Below are 20516 nucleotides of genomic sequence, written 5' to 3'. Positions count from 1 at the left end.
GTCAATAAAATAGGTGCCTGCATACTCGCCGATGCAAAATGTTTAAACGCTAGATAGATTGATGCAATACTCTCCAAGCCGTCCGGACAGTGGACGTGGTTGGTGCGCCACTGTTCTTCGGTGTGATTTTCGTGTTTGCTTTGTTCATGCTCGACTTGAGCAGTTGAAGAGGACAAGAATGGGGTCACCGTAAGTCTTTGCAAGTTTAATAACGTCCAAATGCTCCCGGAGAGGTGCAATAGCGGCTGGAGCACATGTAATATCTGATGTCCCGAGGTCCAGAGATGTAGGCATACTGCCTATCCCTGGCTGTTCATAAATATCTCTCATGGCTTTGGCGGACAACGAGACAACAGCGGCTCATGGTATCATGCCTAAATATGAAATCCAACCCCTCACGTACCGTACGCGGCCCTGCCAGGATCAGTAGTTGTTCGCCAACAGTCCCAACACCGAGCCAACACGCTGCACGTTACACATTACTTGCAAGCATCGGGGCCACGGTTCGGTCAAGGTCCCCAGAGAGCCTGCCCTATCGCCTCCTGCGCCTTTGTCCGTCCTGCTTGGGTCCCTCTCAACTGCGGATCGTCATGGGTCGGCAGCGGGGACTCGGCCAGCCGGTCACCCTGAGGAGTTGGCCCTCGGGACGGGGAGCGCGAATCGCCGCCTCGGTACGGGTTTGGCTGCCCGTTCTCCATCAAGGCCACGCTCTCGTCGTATCCAGCACCAGCGACTCCACCGGATGCGATGCCATGGGCATGGCCGTGACCGTGGCCGGACGGTTGCGTCGGCATCAGGTAGCGATCCTGTCGCGAGCCATCGCGATCATCCACCCTGGGCCTTGAACTTATCGCATCGTACGAGTTCGCGGCCTCCTTGCTCTCGGGCAGGTGGTCCAGGTCTACGGCGTCCCCTCGATTGAGCTGGTAGCTGACGTCCTCTTTGCGGCGCTTGACGCCGCAAAACAGCCAGCGCATGCCGCGGCCAAAGGCCTTGACAAAGTCCCACAGCAGCATGGCATCGAACAGGGCGAGCACTCCCAAGAAGCCACCGCTGGGCGGCACACGCTCCTTCTCCCTCGCCGAGCTGTCCGCCTTGTCCGCGTTGGCGACAGGGTAGAAGCTCGGAGGCGCGCTGACCCTGTATGGGGCGTAGGGAAAGGCCCACAGGTGCAGAACGGCAAAACAGGCCATCTCGACGCACAGGAGCAGTGCCGGGATGCCGACTTTGATATCGGGGTATGCGAGAACCTTGTTCGAATGGACAATTTTGAGTGTCGAGGTGCCAACTGAGATGGCGGCCGACTGCCAAAAGGACAAGAATACGACGAGCTTGATGGCGACAATCTTGAGGAAAAGGTTCTGCTCGGCGAGCGGCTCTTTGAGCTGGATGTAGAACTGGATGAGGCAGAACATGGCGACGGTGACGGCTAGAGCATTGATGACGATAATCTGGATCCCCATCAGCACAGAGCAAGCAGATACGCAACCGTCATCGGGCATCGGCGCAGGACGACGCGAAAGGCACATACCCAGATGTGGCCAAAGACTGGGCTGTTCGAGCTCTCGCAGTAGCGGCCGTGGTACTGGGTAATAACGGCGGAAATGGTCATGGCGACGCGTACGAAGCAGTAGTGGTAGATGCCGATCCAGATGATGTTGAACCAGGTCAGCCCGCTTTTCGGCGTCCTCCACGGTCCCCTGTCACCGCCGCAACACTTGGCAAACCAGTTGACGGGCATAACCCACGGTTTTATCGGGTACATGGCGCGGAAGAAGTCCTTCTGGCTGTGCAGGTCGGGTGCGACGTAGTGGCAGATGAGGGCGAAGAAGGAGGCGATGGCGAAGGCTTCGTAGCAGTCGGAGATGACCTGGAAGTAGATAGCGTGCCAATACCACTGGAGCTGGAACAAGGACGACAGGGCGTATACGGGGACCATGAAGAGGATGCGGATGATGCTGCTTTGGGTTGAGTACGTGACATGAAGGTAGGCGGGCATGATGCCGGGGCGGAGGGGGGGGGGCTCACTATCGCTGCTCGCTGGGTTGGGTATAGTGGAGGGCGTGCATCCAGATGAGGAAGAGGCTCAAGGTGGTGGCGATGAGGGTGCACGAGGCAGCAATAACACGAGCGAGGTCGTGGAAGTTGAGGGGGCCGACGAGGAGAATTTCGGAACCGGGTGATACTGTCAAGGTGGTCAGCCACAGCCGACGTATGGTGCGGCCTACGGCGAAGCGAGCCGTCGGGTTGGGGTCACGCACTCCTCATCTCCTCCAGCGTATTATTGCAGGCCAAGCCCATGGTGCCGGAAGACCGAGGCAGCGGTCGCTGTCGTTCAAGATGGAGATGTGGTTGCCGTCAACGCCCGGGCGATTGTCGAGGTCGTCGCGCTAACGTCGTGGGTAGGTGGTAGCCAAGGAGGCTCCTCTCCTATCCTTTCGATCCCCCGCCCGGGACCTCTGGCTCGTCTGAATGCCGACGGTGGGTCGAGCGGCGTCTGCCCGCCTGCCTGCCTGTGCCGAAGTCGTCGAGTCGTCGCCGTGTGTTGCCTTTGGATGTCGTTCGCCGACGTGCACATGCGTACGTGGAGAGGAGGGAGGTTGGGTATCCTGAATAGCCTTGCTCGCTGCTGCAATGGTGTGGGATGAACGTGGAAGCTGATGATGCAAAAGGAGCAGTTGCAAGCCAAACAACGAACGCGACAACCGCCGATGGAGGGTGAGGGAACGACTGGGCAGAAGGGAAGGGAAGGGAAGGGAAGGGAAGGGAAGGGAAGTTGATTTGAAGCAATGGAAAAGTTGCGCCTGTTTGGTTCGGGGAGGTGAAACTCGGGAGGTTAGGCAAGTTGTGCACTGTACGCGTACGTTGTCATACTAACGCATGCGAGTACATGTAGTTGTACATGCAGGTTATGGTGAATGCATGACAATCTGTGACGTCCGGGTGGTACGGATATTGAAGCTTTTCGTTGTAGCGATACTTCAGTTCACGCCTAAACGCACATAGATTCAAAGTACAGGTACGTCTGCACTGCTCGGCAGTGCGACCAAACCCCCTACTTGTACTTGTACATGTGCGATGCACTTCGTCCAGTGAGCACATGTACACCTACATGTACTGTATCTGGAGTGTGCACAAGTGCTTGGTACTCTAAGTACTTAAGTACTGCACTAATACTGTACTCTTACGCCAAGTACAAGTACGCTTGTGCGACGAGCGTTATTGCCTGGACGCAGAAATAGGGGGGGCAGGCCGCAGCGGGTCATCATAGCTGCGGTGGGCGGGAGGGTATTAATAGCGCCTCCAATCTGCCTTGCCCCCTCGCCAGGCGTCTTCAGCTGCTGCGTCGTTTGCCGCGTTGCCGGTGGCTGGCTGCCACGCTTAGGCTGACGGTCCCAAGTGGCCATAGAGGCGCTGGCGCAAGCGTCAACCCTTACGGCTTGTGATTGCTATCCTCTCTTTCTCACCCGACTCGTGTTGTGTTTCAGCGTCTGAAGCCTTCAGCGTCTGTAGCTGCCACAGGATTCAAAGGACAATGCGACACGGAGAAAGGATGCGCATTCGGAGGAGGGTGGGAGTGATGATCACGGCACTAGGAAGCTTCCTACCCAAAACCTACAAGGGGACGCCAACGGGCGCATCATCACCCACGAGTGTCATCCTCGAAGTGTACGGGTTCTAGCCCGTGATATTTGCGTGGCAACATAATCCTACAAGATCATTCATCCATATCCTGCGCCTCACGAGTACATGCAGCCTGCCTGACTGAGAAAGACCAAGCTGACCTCGTAGGACCTCTCGCCCCTCTCACCCTCGACGCATCTACCTGTCGAACAGTGACCCAACGCTGGATCCTGATGCATTTGGCGAGTATCGTAAAGTAAACGGGCCGTTCCACTCCGGCGAGTCTCACAACTGTATATGGACGACCTGCGAAGGCCATAGTATCTGTATTCGACGCCAGCCTCCCTGTCCTCTGTGGACAGGGAGCGCCGGTGTGCAGCCGGCAAGCCAGCCATGCCATGCAGAGCAATAGAGTAAAAAGAAAGTTTGTCGCACAAAAGCCGCACCGCTGCAGTCAGCTGTCGTCGTGGCAAATTTCGTCCCTCGACATCCGACCCAGAAATAGCCACCGCGCGTGGACGGTCCGAACCACCATCCTCTCCCGTACCGGTACGTCACATCGCCTCCGGCGCAGGCCGCACAGCCTGGTCGTCCGTCACAGTCCGAGTGCAGGGTCAAAGTCCGAGTGCAGGATCAAGGAAGTCGGCCACCCTAGCGCCTCGGCCGCTTCTCGCGCTCGCTCGTCAGATGGCCGACACCATCCACGCTGCGCCTCTTCCGGCCTCGATCATCCCGGACTTCATGTCGCTCCTCGGGGGGCCGGCCGTCTCCGTCTCTCGGACCTCCACGTCCAACGCCTCGATATCCGCCACCGCCAGCGTTACCTCCAACCCAATCTTCCGCTCGGCTCACCCCAACTCTCGGCTCTCCGCGGTGTCCTCCTTCCCTCCCCGCCATCAGGTCTCTTCCGTCCGTGGGGGGGAAGCCCATCAAGTCGCGTCCACTGCCATCCCGGCCCGGTCTGCGCAACTCGCGTTCGTTGTTGCCGGCCTCTACGCCGCCTGTCGACCGCCTGTCGCGATATTCTCCTTGATCCTTGATCTCGCCATCCCAGCCGGGACGCGGGCTGGCGTCTCGTTCGCGCTCACGACTGCCGCGTCGAGAGGACCGACTCGACCGATCAGGCCGGTCGCCGCGGTAGTCGCGCCTCAGTTGATTCTCGGCGCCATTCGACCCTGACCAAAGGACATCTTGACGGTCCACTCCCGGGGTGGAAGCTGCCGAGCCGCCCGTGAGCACCTGGGCGTCCGAATTGCCCAACAGCGGTCGTGGCTGAGCCCGCATGCCGCTGTTTCTGCTCGCTTCAGGCAGCGTCAGGGATTGCTGAAGCATGTTGTTGATCCCAGCCAGCTGTCGTCTGTCCCCACCACCTCGCGCCCGATCACCGGGCGGGATTGGGCCCGTTGACACTCCCGGTTCCATTGATGAAAGATCCATCGCCGAATACGGCTGCCGCGTACCCGACACATGTCTGTCTCCGCTGTTCGGGTGCCGACCGTAGGAACCTTCTCCATGGGGAAGCGGCATGTGAGGCGGCAGCGTGCCCAACTGTGCAAGTCGGTCGGGGTGAACACCTCGTGATGGCGGAGCCGAGGTGGTGGATGCCGTTGACCCGTCATTTCCGTGACCAAAGTAATTCTGCTTCCTGTCCATGTGAAAGCCGCCGCCGTGATCGAACCCACCACGGAACCTGCGACCGTTAGTCGGGCCCGATGGCGGAGCTCGATCTGGCGATGGTGCTCGTATTGTATCTGGCACAAGTCGCCCGTCGGGACGACCGCCGTACCCGCCACGAGTCGAGCCTCGGCCTCGGCCACGAGGACCCAACGGAATGTCCGATGTCGATGGGATGGCATTTAATCGCCCATAGTTCTGGTCCTGATGAGGCAGTCGATGGTCCGATTCGGGAATGCGGGGGCCTGGTCGATGGAAACCAGGGGAGCTGCGCATCGGGTCTGTTGCCGCATCGCGGTCCGTTGCCCAGTCACTTCGGAAATTCCCTGGCAACGGGGATCTATTGCGATGATCCCTATCAAGCCGTGGGTCCGACGCAAAGGGCCGGCCCTGTCGGTCGTCGTAGCCGGCTGGGGGCCCGTACCCTTGCAGTCGACCGCTTCGGTGCGGTGATGCGGTCCTTGGTATCCTCTCGCGCCCTTCGTCCCTTGGTGGTCGACCTTGCGAGTTCGGTGTGGAATCCTTGTGGTCTTCCGCCATTGTACCTCGCTCGGCGCTTTGCATGTCCATGGAGTCGGCTGCAGTTTGGGAGCGTCCTCGCGGCTGGCGATCGGACTCTGGCCGACGAGCAGCATGATCAGGGGTTCGTTCGGCGTCATCATTGCCGAAAAATGCCGCTCTCTCAGGGTTCATGGCTGCGTCAGCCGCAGGATCATTCGCAGGCGCTGCCGCGAACCCCTGGCCCGATAGTTCCTGTCGGTCCAGTGCTCGCCCACCTCGCGACTCACGATGTGGTCTCGGAGGGAGGTCGTGACGAGGCATCTCACCGGCGCCGTCCGTCGTTCTCCGTTCGGCATATTCTCGGGGCCGTCCCTGCCGGTCCTGGTCGGATGGTCTCTCCCAACCTTCGCGATGGGGCTCCCTGACTTCTCTGCCGTCCCAAGGCCTGTCTTGTGCGCCTCGAGGCTCCCGTGAGCCTCGGCCGTCTCTGTGGTCTTGAACCCTAGACTGACCATAGCGCTCCGGCGTAGAGAGGGCCGGAATCGGCACATCTGGTCGATTGGGCAAATTGTGTCCCATAGGGCGGTCTGGAAAAGTATTAGCACCATTGGCCATGACCCGAGAGCTCGCTCTTTAGTTTAACGCACGATTGTGGCGAGAGTAGTCATCCTTCTTGGAGTCTTTGATCGCGTCGAAAGGCTTCGAAGGCAGAGAATCCTTTGGAGTGCCCACCGAGAAGCGTCGCTTAGAATCTCGCACCTCACCGTCCTCCTCCTCCGCAGCGGATGGCTTCCGAGCAATGGGCCTGTGGAAGTCAGCGCAAAAATTCTATCTTGTTCTTTGAATATGACGGCGGGCGTACTGAGAAGGCTGGGGTCGGAACTCAGGCGCCGTCGGCCGTAGCGGGTGCGTGGGCTTGTCAGTCTCGAGCTGGGTACCGGCCGCCTTGGAAACGGTGTCAACACGGCTCACAATCGTCACGACTGCGTCACTCACGGCGTTTGACCGGAAAGCCTGAACCATCATCCACCTCGACTTGCGTCTCTGCAGCTCGGACATGGCGCCCTGGGCCGCAACGGACAGATCGACTCGGCCGCCTTCCTCGCTGAACGTCGTTTCTTTCGCGGCCGCCTCACGCTTCGATATCACCTGCAGCTGCGCTAGGAACTGTGCGCCCATGAAATCCACGGCAGGGAAGTGGTCCAAGACGGCGTTGAGAACCGTAATGGCATTTCGGATGTGCATCCATTCGGAACCTCCCAGACAACTCTTGAGTGCCATGTTAATGTTCTTGTGCCATCGGAATAGCATGTCCCTGAAATGGGAATGGTCGACGAAGCCTTCAGGCTTTCCCTGATTGTTCACCTTGATGGCGAAACCGATGCGAGGCTGGTCACTAGGGCCCTTGGCTTCCTTGTCGTAGTCTCCGAGAGCGTCCTTGGCCGACTTGGCCTTTTTGTCGACTTCATTCTTGTGCCATCGCGACAGATCCGCCAGGACCAGCTTCAGGAACCGTCCCAGGTATTCTGCCTCTCGGACGGTGCAAGAGAATATGAGTGTTCGCAGTCGGTTCGTGTTGAAAAGCCGGTCAAGGAAGACCATGAAGCGGAAACCAGGCGCATTCCATTCATGAAGTGCCTTGATAAACCTGTACGTGTACTCCACGTCTGCGGGCGACAGACGAACGCGGGGAAGGAAGCAGTGCTCGAGCAGCAAGTCGGCGATTATCTCAGGTTTGGCCGCAGAGTCGGGGAAGGCCACCTGAAACTGCTTGGTTAGATAGAACTTCCATTTCGCCTTTCGGAGCCCGTGGTCGCTGAGCTCATCTAGCAGATAGCCGGAGATGTCCATCAACTCCTTCTTCTTCTCTGCCTTCCGATCCAGTGCCCTGCGAGACATGTCTGAACGGTCATTCGCCAGTGCCTGCCACTCGCCCATGAGCCTGGTCCGCTCTTGCAAGTAGATGTTCTCAGGGAAGCAGAGGTCTCCAAGTTGCAATGCCCAGAAGATGGCGTAGAACTCCGGTGTCATCCTCTCCCAGACTCCCGGGTCAACGCTGCCTTGGATCGAGTTCACGATGGGGTGCAATGCCGTAAAGACTGTTCGAGTGAGAGAATGATCGTCGGGTTTCTGCTGATGCTTCCCGTTAGCCCGGAGTTGGCCCAAAACAATGGGCGACAGGCTAGCACCTACTTGTTGATCCTCGCCATCGGTAGCACCCGAAGGCGAGGGCACCTTTGCGCTGGGCTTCGTTCCTGACATGGTCACATCTCCCTCCTTGTCGGAGATGGCTTTGGCTGCCTCGATCGCGTCTCGCGACGCCTTGGCGTCTTTCCACGGAAACATGCGATGGGCGAGGCTGGCTCTGCCGATCAGAAACGCGATATCCGTCTCGAGCCCAAACGAACGGATAAGCCTGGGGATAGACGGCACAATCGCGTCAAACGCCGCCGGCTCGAGGTTGCTCCAGAGGAAGTCAATATATTGAATCAAGGACTGATGAGAATCGTCCAATATTGACGAGAGGTACTTGATGTGCGCCTCGTCCTCCGGAACGCGGTAGATGGCTACCTGTCGATATTGAGAGAGGTTGATCAGCAATCGCGCGGCCAGCTTCGAGTCGCAAAGCGCCTGCATAAGGCGATCCGAGCTTTTCACGCTGTCGAACCGCTTATCCTGGGCTCGGATCAGGGTGTGTCGACGGAGCCATGAGCCACCGGCCATGGACAGTATCTGGTAGTCGGTAAAATCGACCGAATCGACGATGCCTCCCATGGAGGAGATGAACTCTTTCAGGATGACGAGATCAGTCGAGTTTCCGTTAAAGAGCTGGTCATCAACATATTTGAGAACCGGTACAGAGTCGAGGAGAGAGTATCGTCGGAAGACTTTGCCAGAGAACCTTGACAGGGCGGTAAGCCACTTGCTGGTGGTGAGGGCATGGTTTTCCTGGACGCGGCTTCTCGACTTGCCGAGCGAAGTCAACAGCGACCACACCAAAACGTCGTACGAGAGGTCCGTGAAGTACCTGGCACATTCGACAAATGCCTCGATCAAGTTGGAGTAGACCTCCAACTGCTCAAAAGCAACCTTGAAGACGATGCCTGGCGACGAGTAGCTGGTCTTTGCCAACCGCTTGGCCATCTCGCTTAAATTCGTGAGCGATACTCGCTTCATCGTCGCTCTCGTCTCGGCCGCAGACTTCGAGAAGACGGCCTTCATCGCCGGCAGCCGAGAAATTGAACCCTCGAACCATTCGGCGTACATGTTGTAGCGGGTAATGAGCGGGTACTGCTTGACGAGCTCCCAGATGGCGCGGACAACCGCCGTGTTTGCCTTTGTGTGGCTGAGTGCGGGTAACAGCAGGCGTCGCAACAGCTCCTCCCAGCGAGCGCGGTTGGCGTCCGATTGATCATCGGCCAGGCTCATGGCGCCGATGGAGGCGAGCTTCGACAGGAGAGCCTCATCCTTGCCGATTCTGACTCCGGAAATATTCATAAGGGTGCCGCAGAGCGTGAAGACGTCATCGACAGTCTGGCAAACCGGGATGTTGTCCGACCATTCGTCCCAGTAGAAACGATAGTTTTGGTTTTCGTTTGTGTCGTTCTTATCGGGAAACGGCCAGCGCCAGACCTTTTTGGCGGGTGGTTGAGTAAGGCGAACACTGCCCTTTGGCATGCCGGTTTGGTCGATGTCTATCATTTGTTTTGCGGGGAAGCTGATGGCAGGAGACGGTCGACTGTCGTTGTATACTTTATCGAGACAGACATGAAGAATGCGGTGGATTCGCTGGAGGATATCGGGGAAGACTTCGACGGCCCATGGAAAACGACCCAGTAGGAAGAGCGACTCCGGTATGGCACCGATGGTCAGGAGCTGAGTGAGTAGAGAAATTTTCTGCTCGAGGGGCGGCTGAAGCTTATTATTGTCGACAGGTTCCTCGACGGCGACTTTCTTCTGCTCTGCCTCGACTCTCTTGGCCGTCTCTCTCCTCGTAGTGTTGACGGCCGACGGGTTGTCGTCCTCTCCTTGGGGAAGAACGCCGGCCATGAGCAGGGCATTCATCTGTCCGCCATGCGACTCGCGCTGCTCCGTCGCCTGCTTCTCCATCTCCTCATCGCGAACCTTTTCCATTTCGGCGTCATCAGGGGACAGGTGTGAGTAGAGATCGGCCAAGGAGATGAAGCCGATCTTGATGAGAAGAGCGGCAAGGTACAGAAGATTGGCGGGGAGGACGTCGGATTTTTCGCGAATGTCAGAGTTGTAGAATCGAAGCTTGAAACCGAGCAACTGTGCGGCGACTCGGTTTCCAGGCGCAGGGAGGGTATTCGTCTCGCGTATCCACTTCTGGGCAGCGTCCAGCTCGGCTTCGCCACTGCCGCTACCGCCGGTGGCAGGATCCTGCTGGAGATGTTCTTCCATGACGCGTCTTCCACCGAGCTCGAAGAAAGCGGTCAGCTTGACGTCCCTGGCACGTTCCCAAAAGGCCATGTCTCGATCGAGCTTAAGGCGCGAGTTTATCTCTTCATCCTCCTCGCTCGTAACCCAGTGGGGGTAGTCGGGCTCGGCCCAGGCTGGCAGGCCTCCTACGAAGGCGGAGTCGTCGGACAATCGCGAAGAGGGCCACCAGGAGCTGGTTCGCAAGAACTTGACAAAAAACTTGTACTGCTTGATCAAGATGGAAGCGGTGACGTCAAGCGTGACATCCAGAACTCGGCCGACGTCGAGGTCAAAGGTGCCGATCAAGGCCTTGACCTTTTCAAACGTCTTGCCCGGGGGCGGCGGCGGTATGCTGTTGGTGGAGAACAGCTCGGTGATGAGCTTGGAGTAGCCCTCCGACTCCTCACGCAACAGGTTGTAGTTTGCCTGCCGGTAGAGAAGATTTGTTGCCTGTCTGACGCCTAGCCTGGCGAAGTTGTCTCTAATCAAACCCAGCTGCTGCAGGAGCGGGGCGTCGAGGATTTCGCGCATCAGGGTTGGCGACACGCCAGTGGCGACGATGAATTGCTTGACAGAAGGTCGATACAGGTCCGGGTCATTATCCACCATGATGGATAGGGTGTCGAGAAAGAGAGAGTGAGGCGCAAACGGATAGGAACTATTAATTATTCCGGATGTGTCTTCGCCCAAAATCTCCTTGACGCAGGTTCCAGCGTCGGTAGGATCAAGTCTGGCTTCAACAACGGCGTGGACAAACTCTTGGAAGAGGTCGGAGAGCTCGGTACTGTCCATGTCTTCGCGCGATTGCACGCCGTGCTCAGCTATCTGCTGACGGCCATGCTCAGCCCAGGTACGAATCTTTTCGTCTGTGAGCTGGTCGTAGAAATAAAGCGACCGGACGGAATGGGCGGGTCGTTGAGCCGGCTCCATGGCGGCTTGAGAGGGAACCGGCGAGTTGAGCGTCGGGACTGATGGCGAAGGGCCCGGCTGCTTTCTGACAGCGGGCGACGAGGGAGTTTTTGGATGCTTGCTCATTGTCGCAGGGGGCGATTGAGCTTGGCTGGGAGTTTGGTTCTGGACGTTCTGGGTGTTGTGGTGGATGGACGATCGTCGGCCGTGGTTCGAGTCACGACGATTGAGCGCACCATACCCTCCTCGATCTCGACTACCGGCGTCACCCATTTCGTAGTAGATTTGAGGCACGTCCTCTGGATGATGCGGTGGAGGTCTTCCGCCGTCAATGGAGGGACGGTCAGGCCTCTTGCGTTTCGGAGGCATGGCCGCGAGAGATTTTGGCAGCTCGCTTTGGCGTCGCTATATCATTGGCGGCAACTACACTCGACGCGTCGTATTTGTAAGCTCGGTAGGAAATCGTAGATGCCAATGAAGTAAATGAATGCCTCAAGTTGTATCCGCACCGACTCAAGCGGGTGAGAGGGGGGGTAAGTGAATGACGAGAAAACGAGGATCCCCAAACTGGCGGCCAAGAAGGAAACGAGCAGGCGATAAATTGGGGGGGCAAGAGAGCTAGCCGAAGCTGCTCGAGTCGTTGATGACGACTCCGCGGCCGGAGCGTCTGGCTGTCCGGTCGTCAAGAAACTGGCGAAGATGAGGCGGCGAAGACGATGCTTCGGGAGATTATGCAGAGCTCCACGTTCAAATCATCAAGCCAGCCTTGCAAGGGTCGCAGGTGAAGTTGCTCGAGAACGCACGGACCATTCGCAGCCTGCTGACATAAGACATTGTGCGCAGTGAACGATACTGAAACAACAGGACCCAATATTAATAGCAAGCGGTGGGCTGCGGGCGACCTGGTCAGTACACGGACGGCTTAGTCATCATTTCACCTGGCTCCTACACCAACGAATGGCGCCATTCATTCTCCGATGGGACAATACGAGTGACATGCTCGTGTCGCAGTGTAGCATCCCGAGGCCAGACATAACTCGATAGCCGAAATCTTGATAGCCGAGGCTGCATTCATAAATATACAACACGGGACGTTTTCTCTGCACATTTGTGTTTGCACTTTCCGCCCGCAACCATATCGTTATCCCCCAAATCGTTGATCCGCAACGTTATAACGTCAGCTCCTCCGGTGTCGGCCTGCTTGGAAGCATTGAGGGAATATGGCTCAAGATACGTCTGGGTCCGCCAACGGCGGTGCCGCACGATATGGTCAGTAGTGTGCACCTCTCCTGCCAATGCAGGCATGAAATGCTTCGGTCCACGTACATTGCTGAGCAGTGGCTGAATACCTGCAAGAAAGACGTCCATCGCAGACGGAGAATCCATTTGCGGCCCTCATCCCCGACCAGCATATCGCAATAATTCCGACGTTTACGCTCGAATCGGGCATCACTCTCACAAACGTCCCCGTTGCCTACACGACCAGGGGCCAGCTGTCGCCTGACGGGGACAATGCCATGGTCATCTGCCATGCTCTCACCGGCAGCGCGGATGTGAGCGACTGGTGGGGCCCGTTGCTGGGCGGGCCGGGACGAGCCTTTGATACCTCGCGGTTCTTTGTCGTTTGCATGAACAGCTTAGGCAGTCCTTATGGCACGGCAAGTCCCGTCACGGCCATGAACGGCGATCCAGATAATGGACGTTACGGTCCCGAGTTTCCGCTCACAACGATCCGGGATGACGTCAAGTGAGTCGGATGGCGATGCTTCCATCGGTGGCGTTGATATGCGACAGCCTGGCTGACTCGGATAGACTACACAAGCTGCTGCTCGACGACCTGGGCGTTCGGAAGATTGCTGCCGTCATTGGCGGCTCCCTCGGGGGCATGTTTGTTCTGGAGTGGGCATACTTTGGCAAGGACTACATCCGCTGCATCGTTCCCATCGCCACGTCGAGCCGACACAGCGCCTGGGGAATCAGCTGGGGCGAGGCGCAGCGGCAGAGCATCTACGCCGACCCCAAGTACGACGATGGATACTATGCGTTTGATGACCCTCCGTCGACGGGGCTTGGCGCGGCCCGCATGTCGGCGCTGTTGACTTATCGCAGTCGCAACTCGTTTGAGGCTCGCTTCGGTCGCAACACGCCGGATGCCTCCAAGGTGCAGACGATTCGAGAGCGGCCACAGCCTAGCACGCCGTCCGAGGCCAATTTTCACATCCACAACGACGGACACGTTGTCAAGCGGATATCGCCGTCTCGAAACAACAGCGACACAAGCATTGCCGTCAAGGAGAAGGGGTCCACGACGCCTCCGAGCTCCTTGGATCCTCAGTTTCACGGCCCGGGGCAGAAAAGCATGACAGGGGGCGACCCGCTGCCGACGTCGACCTACTTCTCGGCCCAGTCCTATCTCCGCTACCAAGGGGCCAAGTTTGTGAAGCGGTTCGACAGTAACTGCTACATCGCCATGACACGGAAGCTGGACACGCACGACGTGTCGCGGAACCGAGCGCCGACTGTTGCAGAGGCACTCTCCATCATCGAACAGCCGACGCTAGTTCTCGGGATCGAGAGCGACGGTCTTTTTACCATTGCGGAGCAGGAGGAGATTGCGCAGCACGTGAAGAATGCGCGTCTGGAGCGGATCGACAGCCAGGAGGGCCACGACGCGTTCCTGTTGCAATTTGAACAGGTCAACAACTACATCCTGACCTTTCTCAAGGAAGTGCTCCCTGACATTATGAGCCAGGAGGGGGAAGCGCCCGAGGTGGCCGGGGTAGGACAGCTTGTGAAGTCGAGCACCTTTGGCGAAGCCGAGGTGGAGGACATTACGGCGTGGTAAGGGGGTCAGGTCAAATGGACAGCTGGTTCACGACTGGGGCCCATCGACTTGGTGGCTTTTTGTAGTGATTGTTGGATATGAACCTTGAGTTGATTGTCGAGGGTAACAATTGACAGGCAGGAAAGGATTGGCGCAGAAAAATATCAGGGGAGAAAGGAGGGGGGGGGGGGGGTGGTGGTTGTTCTATTTGAGATGGGCCACGTCTGGTGGCTCCAATTTCGAATGCGAGATTATGCAATATTACGAACCGGGTTCCCTCTCGAGGCGGCCTGTTGAATGCAGGTACATGAAAATGGGTATCGTGCTCCGTCCTGGTGCCTGCTAAACAGACATCTTCATGGCGATGGACTTGTGGGGGTCGTATCCCTTGATGACAAAGTCCTCTACTTTCCAGCCGTCAATGCTCCCGTCATCGGTTCTCGTGATGTCAAGTTCCGGAAACGGGCGTGGCACACGCTCTAGTTGTGTTCGGAGAGCGTCCACATGATCCAGATAGACATGCGCGTCACCCATGACGTGCGTGAGGCTCCCGGGGACGAGGTCGCAGACACGAGCAAGCATGTGGGTGAGGAGTGAGTAACTGGCGATGTTGAAGGGAACTCCGAGGCCCATGTCGCAAGATCGTTGATACAGCTGGCAATGAAGATGACCTTTCGGCTTGGGCGCGGCCGCATCTGGTGACGACTGCCCTTGACCCGGGAACGAGACGTAGAACTGAGCGAATATGTGGCAAGGCGGCAAGACCATGCTGTGCAGGTCTCGAGGATTCCAAGCGCTAAGGATCATGCGACGGTTGTACGGATCGGTACGGAGGCTGTGGATGATGCTGGCGAGCTGGTCGACGCCTTGACCGGCGTAGTCGGCCTTGGAGTCTACGTAGTCGGCTCCAAAGTGTCGCCACTGAAAGCCGTAGATGGGCCCGAGGTCGCCTTCGGCACGGTGGGACAAGCCCAGGTTATCGAGGAAGTCGCGCGAGCCATTGCCATCCCAAATCTTGACGCCGACATCGCTGAGGGCGATGGACGACGTGTTGCCCTCGATGAACCAGAGCAGCTCGGTGATGACGGCACGGTGGAAGACGCGCTTCGTCGTGAGCAGCGGAAGGATGGGACGGCCGTTGTCGTTGAGGCGGAACTTGAACGGCCGGGGCGCAAAGATGGACAGGGTGCCGGTACCTGTTCTGCAGAGGCCAGGGTTAGAATTACTCCATGTGGCTGGGAACAAACCAAGGGAAAGGTACCGGTCCGGTCGACGCTCGCCGCGATCCAAGATTTCGCGGACGAGGTCAAGATATTGGTATTCCTCGTGCGCTTCGGTGGCCGTCATGGTCGCTGTGCTGTGGATAGAGGGGATGGGATCGAGATTGCAGTAGTAGCGACAGATGGAGCTGGATGACACTTGGCCGAGTCGAGTGACGGAGGTGAGGCAGGCTGATGGAACGCGTCGCGCGAATGAGACGCGTGAACGGCTAATACACTTAATCGATATCGATCTCGGTGGATCCGTGATGCGTGACGGTTACCAGTATTAAGCGTCGGCAAGGAGAGGCGTGAGCACGTGACGTCACCCAAAACGACATGGACTGAAGGGTACTTTATGCGTAGTTTGCAAGGCGGTGCAGCGCCTGCTCCGGGACAGTACTGGCTGACAAGAAAAGGAACATACGGATGCTTCGCAGGAGTACAGCGGTAAAAATTATTTCATACAATGGAGGACGCAAGGGGCATTCCCAGATGCAAGAGACGACGTCAGCAGCGCAGGGTTTGGCGTAAGTACACCTACTATACGTACTCCCATGTATAAGTAATTACGGCATAAATGTACTTGCAGACGAAAGCAGATTCCGTGGGGTAGATTATTGAATACCTATTGTACAGCATATTATGTACTTGTTTGCATTGGTACTACTGTAGGTATTACTAAGTAAGTAGGTGTGCTAACGGTAATTACACACTGTACAACGAGGCCAAGGAGTGCAAGCACATGAAGTGCAATAAATATACCAAGTACAGGTAAAGTACCTAGGTGTATTCAGCACGAATACTTGCACAATACCAGCTGGCACTAATCATGGTGCTTCAACGAGTATTGAACGCGACTACTTAATGCACAGTACTGCTACAGACCACCTAGCAGTACATGCGCAGCGACGAGGGGTCCTTTTTTTTTCTTTTTCTTTCGCGTTGACTCATCGCGATGTCCATTTTCCTCGGCTTGGCGGAACCAGCGGCCACCTGACCAGGCTGGATTGCAGCGCTATCCAAGACTACAATAGACACCTAGTCTGGTTTGATGTTGGTACATTTACTTACGGAGTACGGAGTAAATACAGTAGCGTACGATGATGTAGTATTCTCCTACACTACGCATGATGTACCCCTTTGCATTCCCGAGGCCAAGGCCAGCCTGCTGCCAATTCTGTGTACGATGACGAAAATAGCTGGATGGATTGATTGATTGGATCAAGCAGCCAAATGTCAACATGACCTGAACGATGTCGGAAGAGTTTGCTAACCAGAGCCGGAAGGTGTGTCGCCATCAGCCTGTGGGCGCACCGAAGAGTCGTTCTGGAAGCACGCCAGAACGATGACGCACTAAACCCAAGAGGCCCGACCGCTAGGCGACAACGGACAATCCTAACGCCAGTTACCTACTAGGTACTCAGAGTGGCTATCTGACGCGAGCGGAACCCGAGTACTCCGAGGTACAAGCGGATGCATATCAGGCCCCTTCGGTGACGGATCGCCGGCCTCTCTGCCAGGGCCGCCGACGAAGGCTTGCAGCACGGGCAAGGTCTCCCCCGCAACGATGCAGCACGTGGGTTAGCCCCACCGGTTTTCTATCCGAACACTTACGAGTCCATTCCATCTCCAGATTGTCAGCAAGTACTGGTACTTGCTGCTGCTCGTTGACGTCTCCCCCATGCCTCTTCCCGCGAATTGCATCAAGGCAGAAATCCGCCAAAGCCATCCGTTCAGCGCTGCGGTCAACCTTGCAACACACAGCCTCCTACGCATACTGAATCGTAGCACCATAGGACACTCAACCATGCTGGATGCCACTGGGGGTACCTGCCAAGGGAGGGGAGCGGAAAACTATGATACGTTCTCGGGACGGTGTAATACCGTATTACTTGCTGCACTGCACCACTACCAAGTACAGTACGTACTGTAGGTGTCGGTGAAAGTGCTCGTGCCTGTGCTTACGAACGCGCTCGCTCGGTACAAGGTACCTACTAGGTACCTTCCGGCAGCTATAAACGGTACCGCTACAGGCACTGGCGGCGAGTTCAGTTGGGAACGGAGCAGAGGGGCCGTGGGGGTGGTGGATCTTGATGGGCTCCCGACCCGCTATTCGCCCCTGGCGACTTCGACAATGACGCCCACCCCGCCTGATCGAACCTTAAATATTGCCGTTCCTACCAGTCGTTCTCCATCATCGTATGTGGAAGCAGCTACTCTTAGGTACCTGCTAGCTTGTCCGTTCTTGTTTATTGCTATCCTCAGGTTCTGATTCTTCTCTCGCCGAGCCCAACTTTTCCCGCCGCCCACCGTTGCCATCCGTCCATTTCGAGTCCGTCGTCTCGAGTGCCAGCAGCGTCATCGACCATCACAGCGCGAATCATACGCCGCTCCGGAAAATCACCAGCTTCTTCATCGACCTCGCTCGTGGCTGTATCCTATCTCGAGACCGGAGACGACGGAACCCCTCCCCCGTCGCCCCGTACCATCATTCCCTTGGCCTCTGTGGCCTCCCCCCTCCTCCCCCCCCCCTCGCCCCTCCACGCTCTACCTCGAGACGACCTTGCTTCTGGACAAGAGTTTCGTCGGTTGTCTCGGTGGAGCATGTTTCGTCGTTCCATGGCAACTCCCGCCCTGGCCCGAACCATCGCTTCCCTCCCGTCCATCGATGTGACAGCCGTAGGAGCTGGGCAACAGGCTCGTTGCTGACCGACCGCTCTCGCCTCCAGCAATGACGAGCGCCGCAGAGGGCACCCTTCCTCCGCTCGTGGGCCATCGGCGCACCATGGGCGGAAACAGTGCCTTTCACAACTTTTACAACGACTACTCACACATACCGGATCCGAATCTGCGACGTCGGCTCGCCCTCTCGGAGATTGACAACGTGCCCTTCAGCTTCTATCGTGCGTGCCCTCGTGCCCTCGTGCCCTCGTGCCCAGGATGCACGCCAACGGCTAACGAGCGAGCCCAGATGTCCGTGCCGTGTTGGTGGCCGGAGTCGGCTTCTTGCTCGACTCGTACGACATCTTTGCCATCAACGTCGTCACCACCCTGCTGGGAATGGTTTTCTATCAAGATGACAACGGCGCCCTGCCGAGCTCCATCAACCAGGCGCTCAAGGCGTCGACCAGCGCCGGCATCGTCATCGGCATGGTCTTCTTTGGCTGGCTGGCCGAGTAAGGCTCCTTCAGCGGCAGCCGTGGCGGCGACGGTCTTGGCTGACGTGACCAGTGCTCTTGGCCGCCGACTCATGTACGGCATCGACCTCGTCCTCATCATCTTTGGCACCTTTTGCTGCACCCTGGTGTCGTCCAGTCCCTCCATCGAGGCCGCGGGGCTCATGATCTTCTGGCGAGTTGTCATGGTGAGTTCTGCCATCGTCCGGATCGGACAATGTCTGACGGAAGCAGGGAATCGGCATCGGGGGTGACTACCCCCTCTCTGCCGTCATCACCTCCGAGTAGGTGATCCTCGCGAGCGCACAATGGTGCGGAATGCCATGCTGCGAGCGCCGGCTCACCTCGGCCACAGATTTGCTCCCACCCGCTGGCGCGGGGCCATGATCGCCGCCGTCTTCTCCATGCAGGGCCTCGGCCAGCTCATGTCGGCCATCGTCGCCCTCGTCACGGCCGTCGCCTTCAAGGATTCGTACGTCAACATTGCGAACCCGGCGAACTGCGACGAGGCCTGCCAGGTGGCGGCCGACAGGTCGTGGCGCATCATCGTCGGCTTCGGCGCCATCCCTGCCTGCCTCGCGCTGTACTACCGCATCACCATCCCCGAGACGCCACGCTACACGTTTGACGTGCAGCACGACGTCGAGAAGGCGAACGCCGACATTCGAGCCTACGTCCACAGCAAGACGACGGTCGATTACGGAGGCGTCGTGTCCGACACGACGCAGCTCGACGTGCCCCAGGCGTCGTGGCAGGATGCGACGGCCTACTTTCGCCAGTGGAAGAATGCGCGGGCGCTCATAGGCACCACCATGTCGTGGTTCTTCCTGGTACGTATCCGTCCGAGGAGGCGGGTCAACGCCCGGCCCGGCGCGAAACTGATGGCAAACTCTCTCGCAGGACCTCGCCTTTTACGGGCTCGGGCTCAACAGCGTCGTCGTGCTGGATGCCATCGGATACGGCGGCGGAGGCAACGTGTACGAGAAGCTGTACAACCAGGCCGTCGGCATCATCATCCTCACCAGCGCCGGCTCGCTCCCGGGATACTGGACCTCGATCGTGAGCATCGACACGGTCGGGCGCAAGCCGCTCCAGGTCTTTGGCTTCTTGCTCCTCACCATCATCTTCTGCATCCTCGGCTTCCGCTTCAGCAGCCTGAGCGAGGGCGCCATGCTCGCCCTCTACATCATCGGCCAGTTTCTCTTCAACGCGGGGCCCAACACGACGACGTTTGTCGTCCCCGGCGAGTGCTTCCCGACGCGGTACCGGGCCACCTCCCACGGCCTCTCGGCGGCCATGGGCAAGATCGGGGCCATCATCGCGCAGGTCATCAGCATCCCCATCCTGAGCCAAGGGGCCCCCCACGGCTGCGTCGGAAACGACTGCTCGCCGAACCTCGACATGCTGCTGAAACTGTTCGCCTTGTTCATGCTCCTCGGCACCCTCGTCTCGCTGCTCATCCCGGAGACGCGAGGGGTGACGTTGGAGGAGCTCTCGGGGGAGACGCGGACGAGCTACAACAACGTCGGGTACGCCGGCGGCACGCGCGCCGACGCGTCGGGCCTGCAGGTGCTGAACCCCTTTCAGGGCGGACAGCCGGCCGGCTTCATGAACGCCCGGTCCCGGTCTTGGAAGTTTGCCGGAAGCCGGCAGTCGACTCGGATGGGCATCATGTCGTCGCCGGAGCTCGTCGAGGACGGGTCGGCGCATCGGAAGTGGCGCTTCTGGGCGCGGCCGCCGAAGGATCGGAACAGCAGCGACGAGTCGAACGAGATGACGCTCAACGGCCGCGGCGGCCTAGGCGACGGCGCCCGCGGCAGCATGGTGGGCCAACCGACGGAGGACCAGATGGACCAGCAGGAGCTGCCGACGTGGGGGGCCGGATGGGGTCGAGTCGATCGGGGCACGCCGCCGACGACGGAGAACAACATGCAACTCCTCGACGTCGGGTCGCTGCTTCGGCCCATCTGACGGTCACGCCCCCGTCGGCCAGGGCGTGCGCGGTGGAATGTACGAGCGATCCGGTACGGCGTCGAGTGCGACGGCAAGCAAGGTCGAGGAGGGAAGATTGAGCAGGATGGACATGGAGCGTTTTCGAAATGCATG

At 58.2% G+C, this 20516-nt stretch overlaps 5 protein-coding genes across 5 annotated transcripts; 2 read left to right on the top strand and 3 right to left on the bottom strand.

Annotated features, from left to right (window-relative positions):
- Positions 1 to 509: 509 nt before the first annotated feature.
- Positions 510 to 2301, bottom strand: DCS_02529 (DUF300 domain protein; the record flags this gene model as incomplete). Its single annotated transcript, XM_040799856.1, has 4 exons — positions 510 to 1451; positions 1532 to 1958; positions 2029 to 2185; positions 2262 to 2301. 4 exons carry the CDS (start codon positions 2299 to 2301, stop codon positions 510 to 512), a joined length of 1566 nt encoding a protein of 521 aa, XP_040660739.1.
- Positions 2302 to 4275: 1974 nt separating this feature from the next.
- Positions 4276 to 11517, bottom strand: DCS_02528 (uncharacterized protein; the record flags this gene model as incomplete). Its single annotated transcript, XM_040799855.1, has 5 exons — positions 4276 to 6036; positions 6087 to 6244; positions 6312 to 6386; positions 6447 to 6604; positions 6662 to 11517. 5 exons carry the CDS (start codon positions 11515 to 11517, stop codon positions 4276 to 4278), a joined length of 7008 nt encoding a protein of 2335 aa, XP_040660738.1.
- Positions 11518 to 12368: 851 nt separating this feature from the next.
- Positions 12369 to 13993, top strand: DCS_02527 (homoserine O-acetyltransferase; the record flags this gene model as incomplete). The annotated part of the gene is made up of 3 exons (XM_040799854.1): positions 12369 to 12417; positions 12505 to 12895; positions 12961 to 13993. 3 exons carry the CDS (start codon positions 12369 to 12371, stop codon positions 13991 to 13993), a joined length of 1473 nt encoding a protein of 490 aa, XP_040660737.1.
- Positions 13994 to 14314: 321 nt separating this feature from the next.
- Positions 14315 to 15319, bottom strand: DCS_02526 (putative thymidylate synthase protein; the record flags this gene model as incomplete). The annotated part of the gene is made up of 1 exon (XM_040799853.1): positions 14315 to 15319. One exon carries the CDS (start codon positions 15317 to 15319, stop codon positions 14315 to 14317), a length of 1005 nt encoding a protein of 334 aa, XP_040660736.1.
- Positions 15320 to 17965: 2646 nt separating this feature from the next.
- Positions 17966 to 20381, top strand: DCS_02525 (phosphate permease; the record flags this gene model as incomplete). Its single annotated transcript, XM_040799852.1, has 6 exons — positions 17966 to 18137; positions 18206 to 18410; positions 18466 to 18598; positions 18645 to 18694; positions 18766 to 19240; positions 19311 to 20381. 6 exons carry the CDS (start codon positions 17966 to 17968, stop codon positions 20379 to 20381), a joined length of 2106 nt encoding a protein of 701 aa, XP_040660735.1.
- Between the last annotated feature and the right edge of the window lie 135 nt (positions 20382 to 20516).

The sequence above is a fragment of the Drechmeria coniospora genome, chromosome 01, assembly GCF_001625195.1.
Source record: "Drechmeria coniospora strain ARSEF 6962 chromosome 01, whole genome shotgun sequence".
In the NCBI taxonomy this organism is placed as follows: Eukaryota; Fungi; Ascomycota; class Sordariomycetes; order Hypocreales; family Ophiocordycipitaceae; genus Drechmeria; species Drechmeria coniospora.
This window is presented reverse-complemented; position numbering and strand designations above follow the sequence as displayed.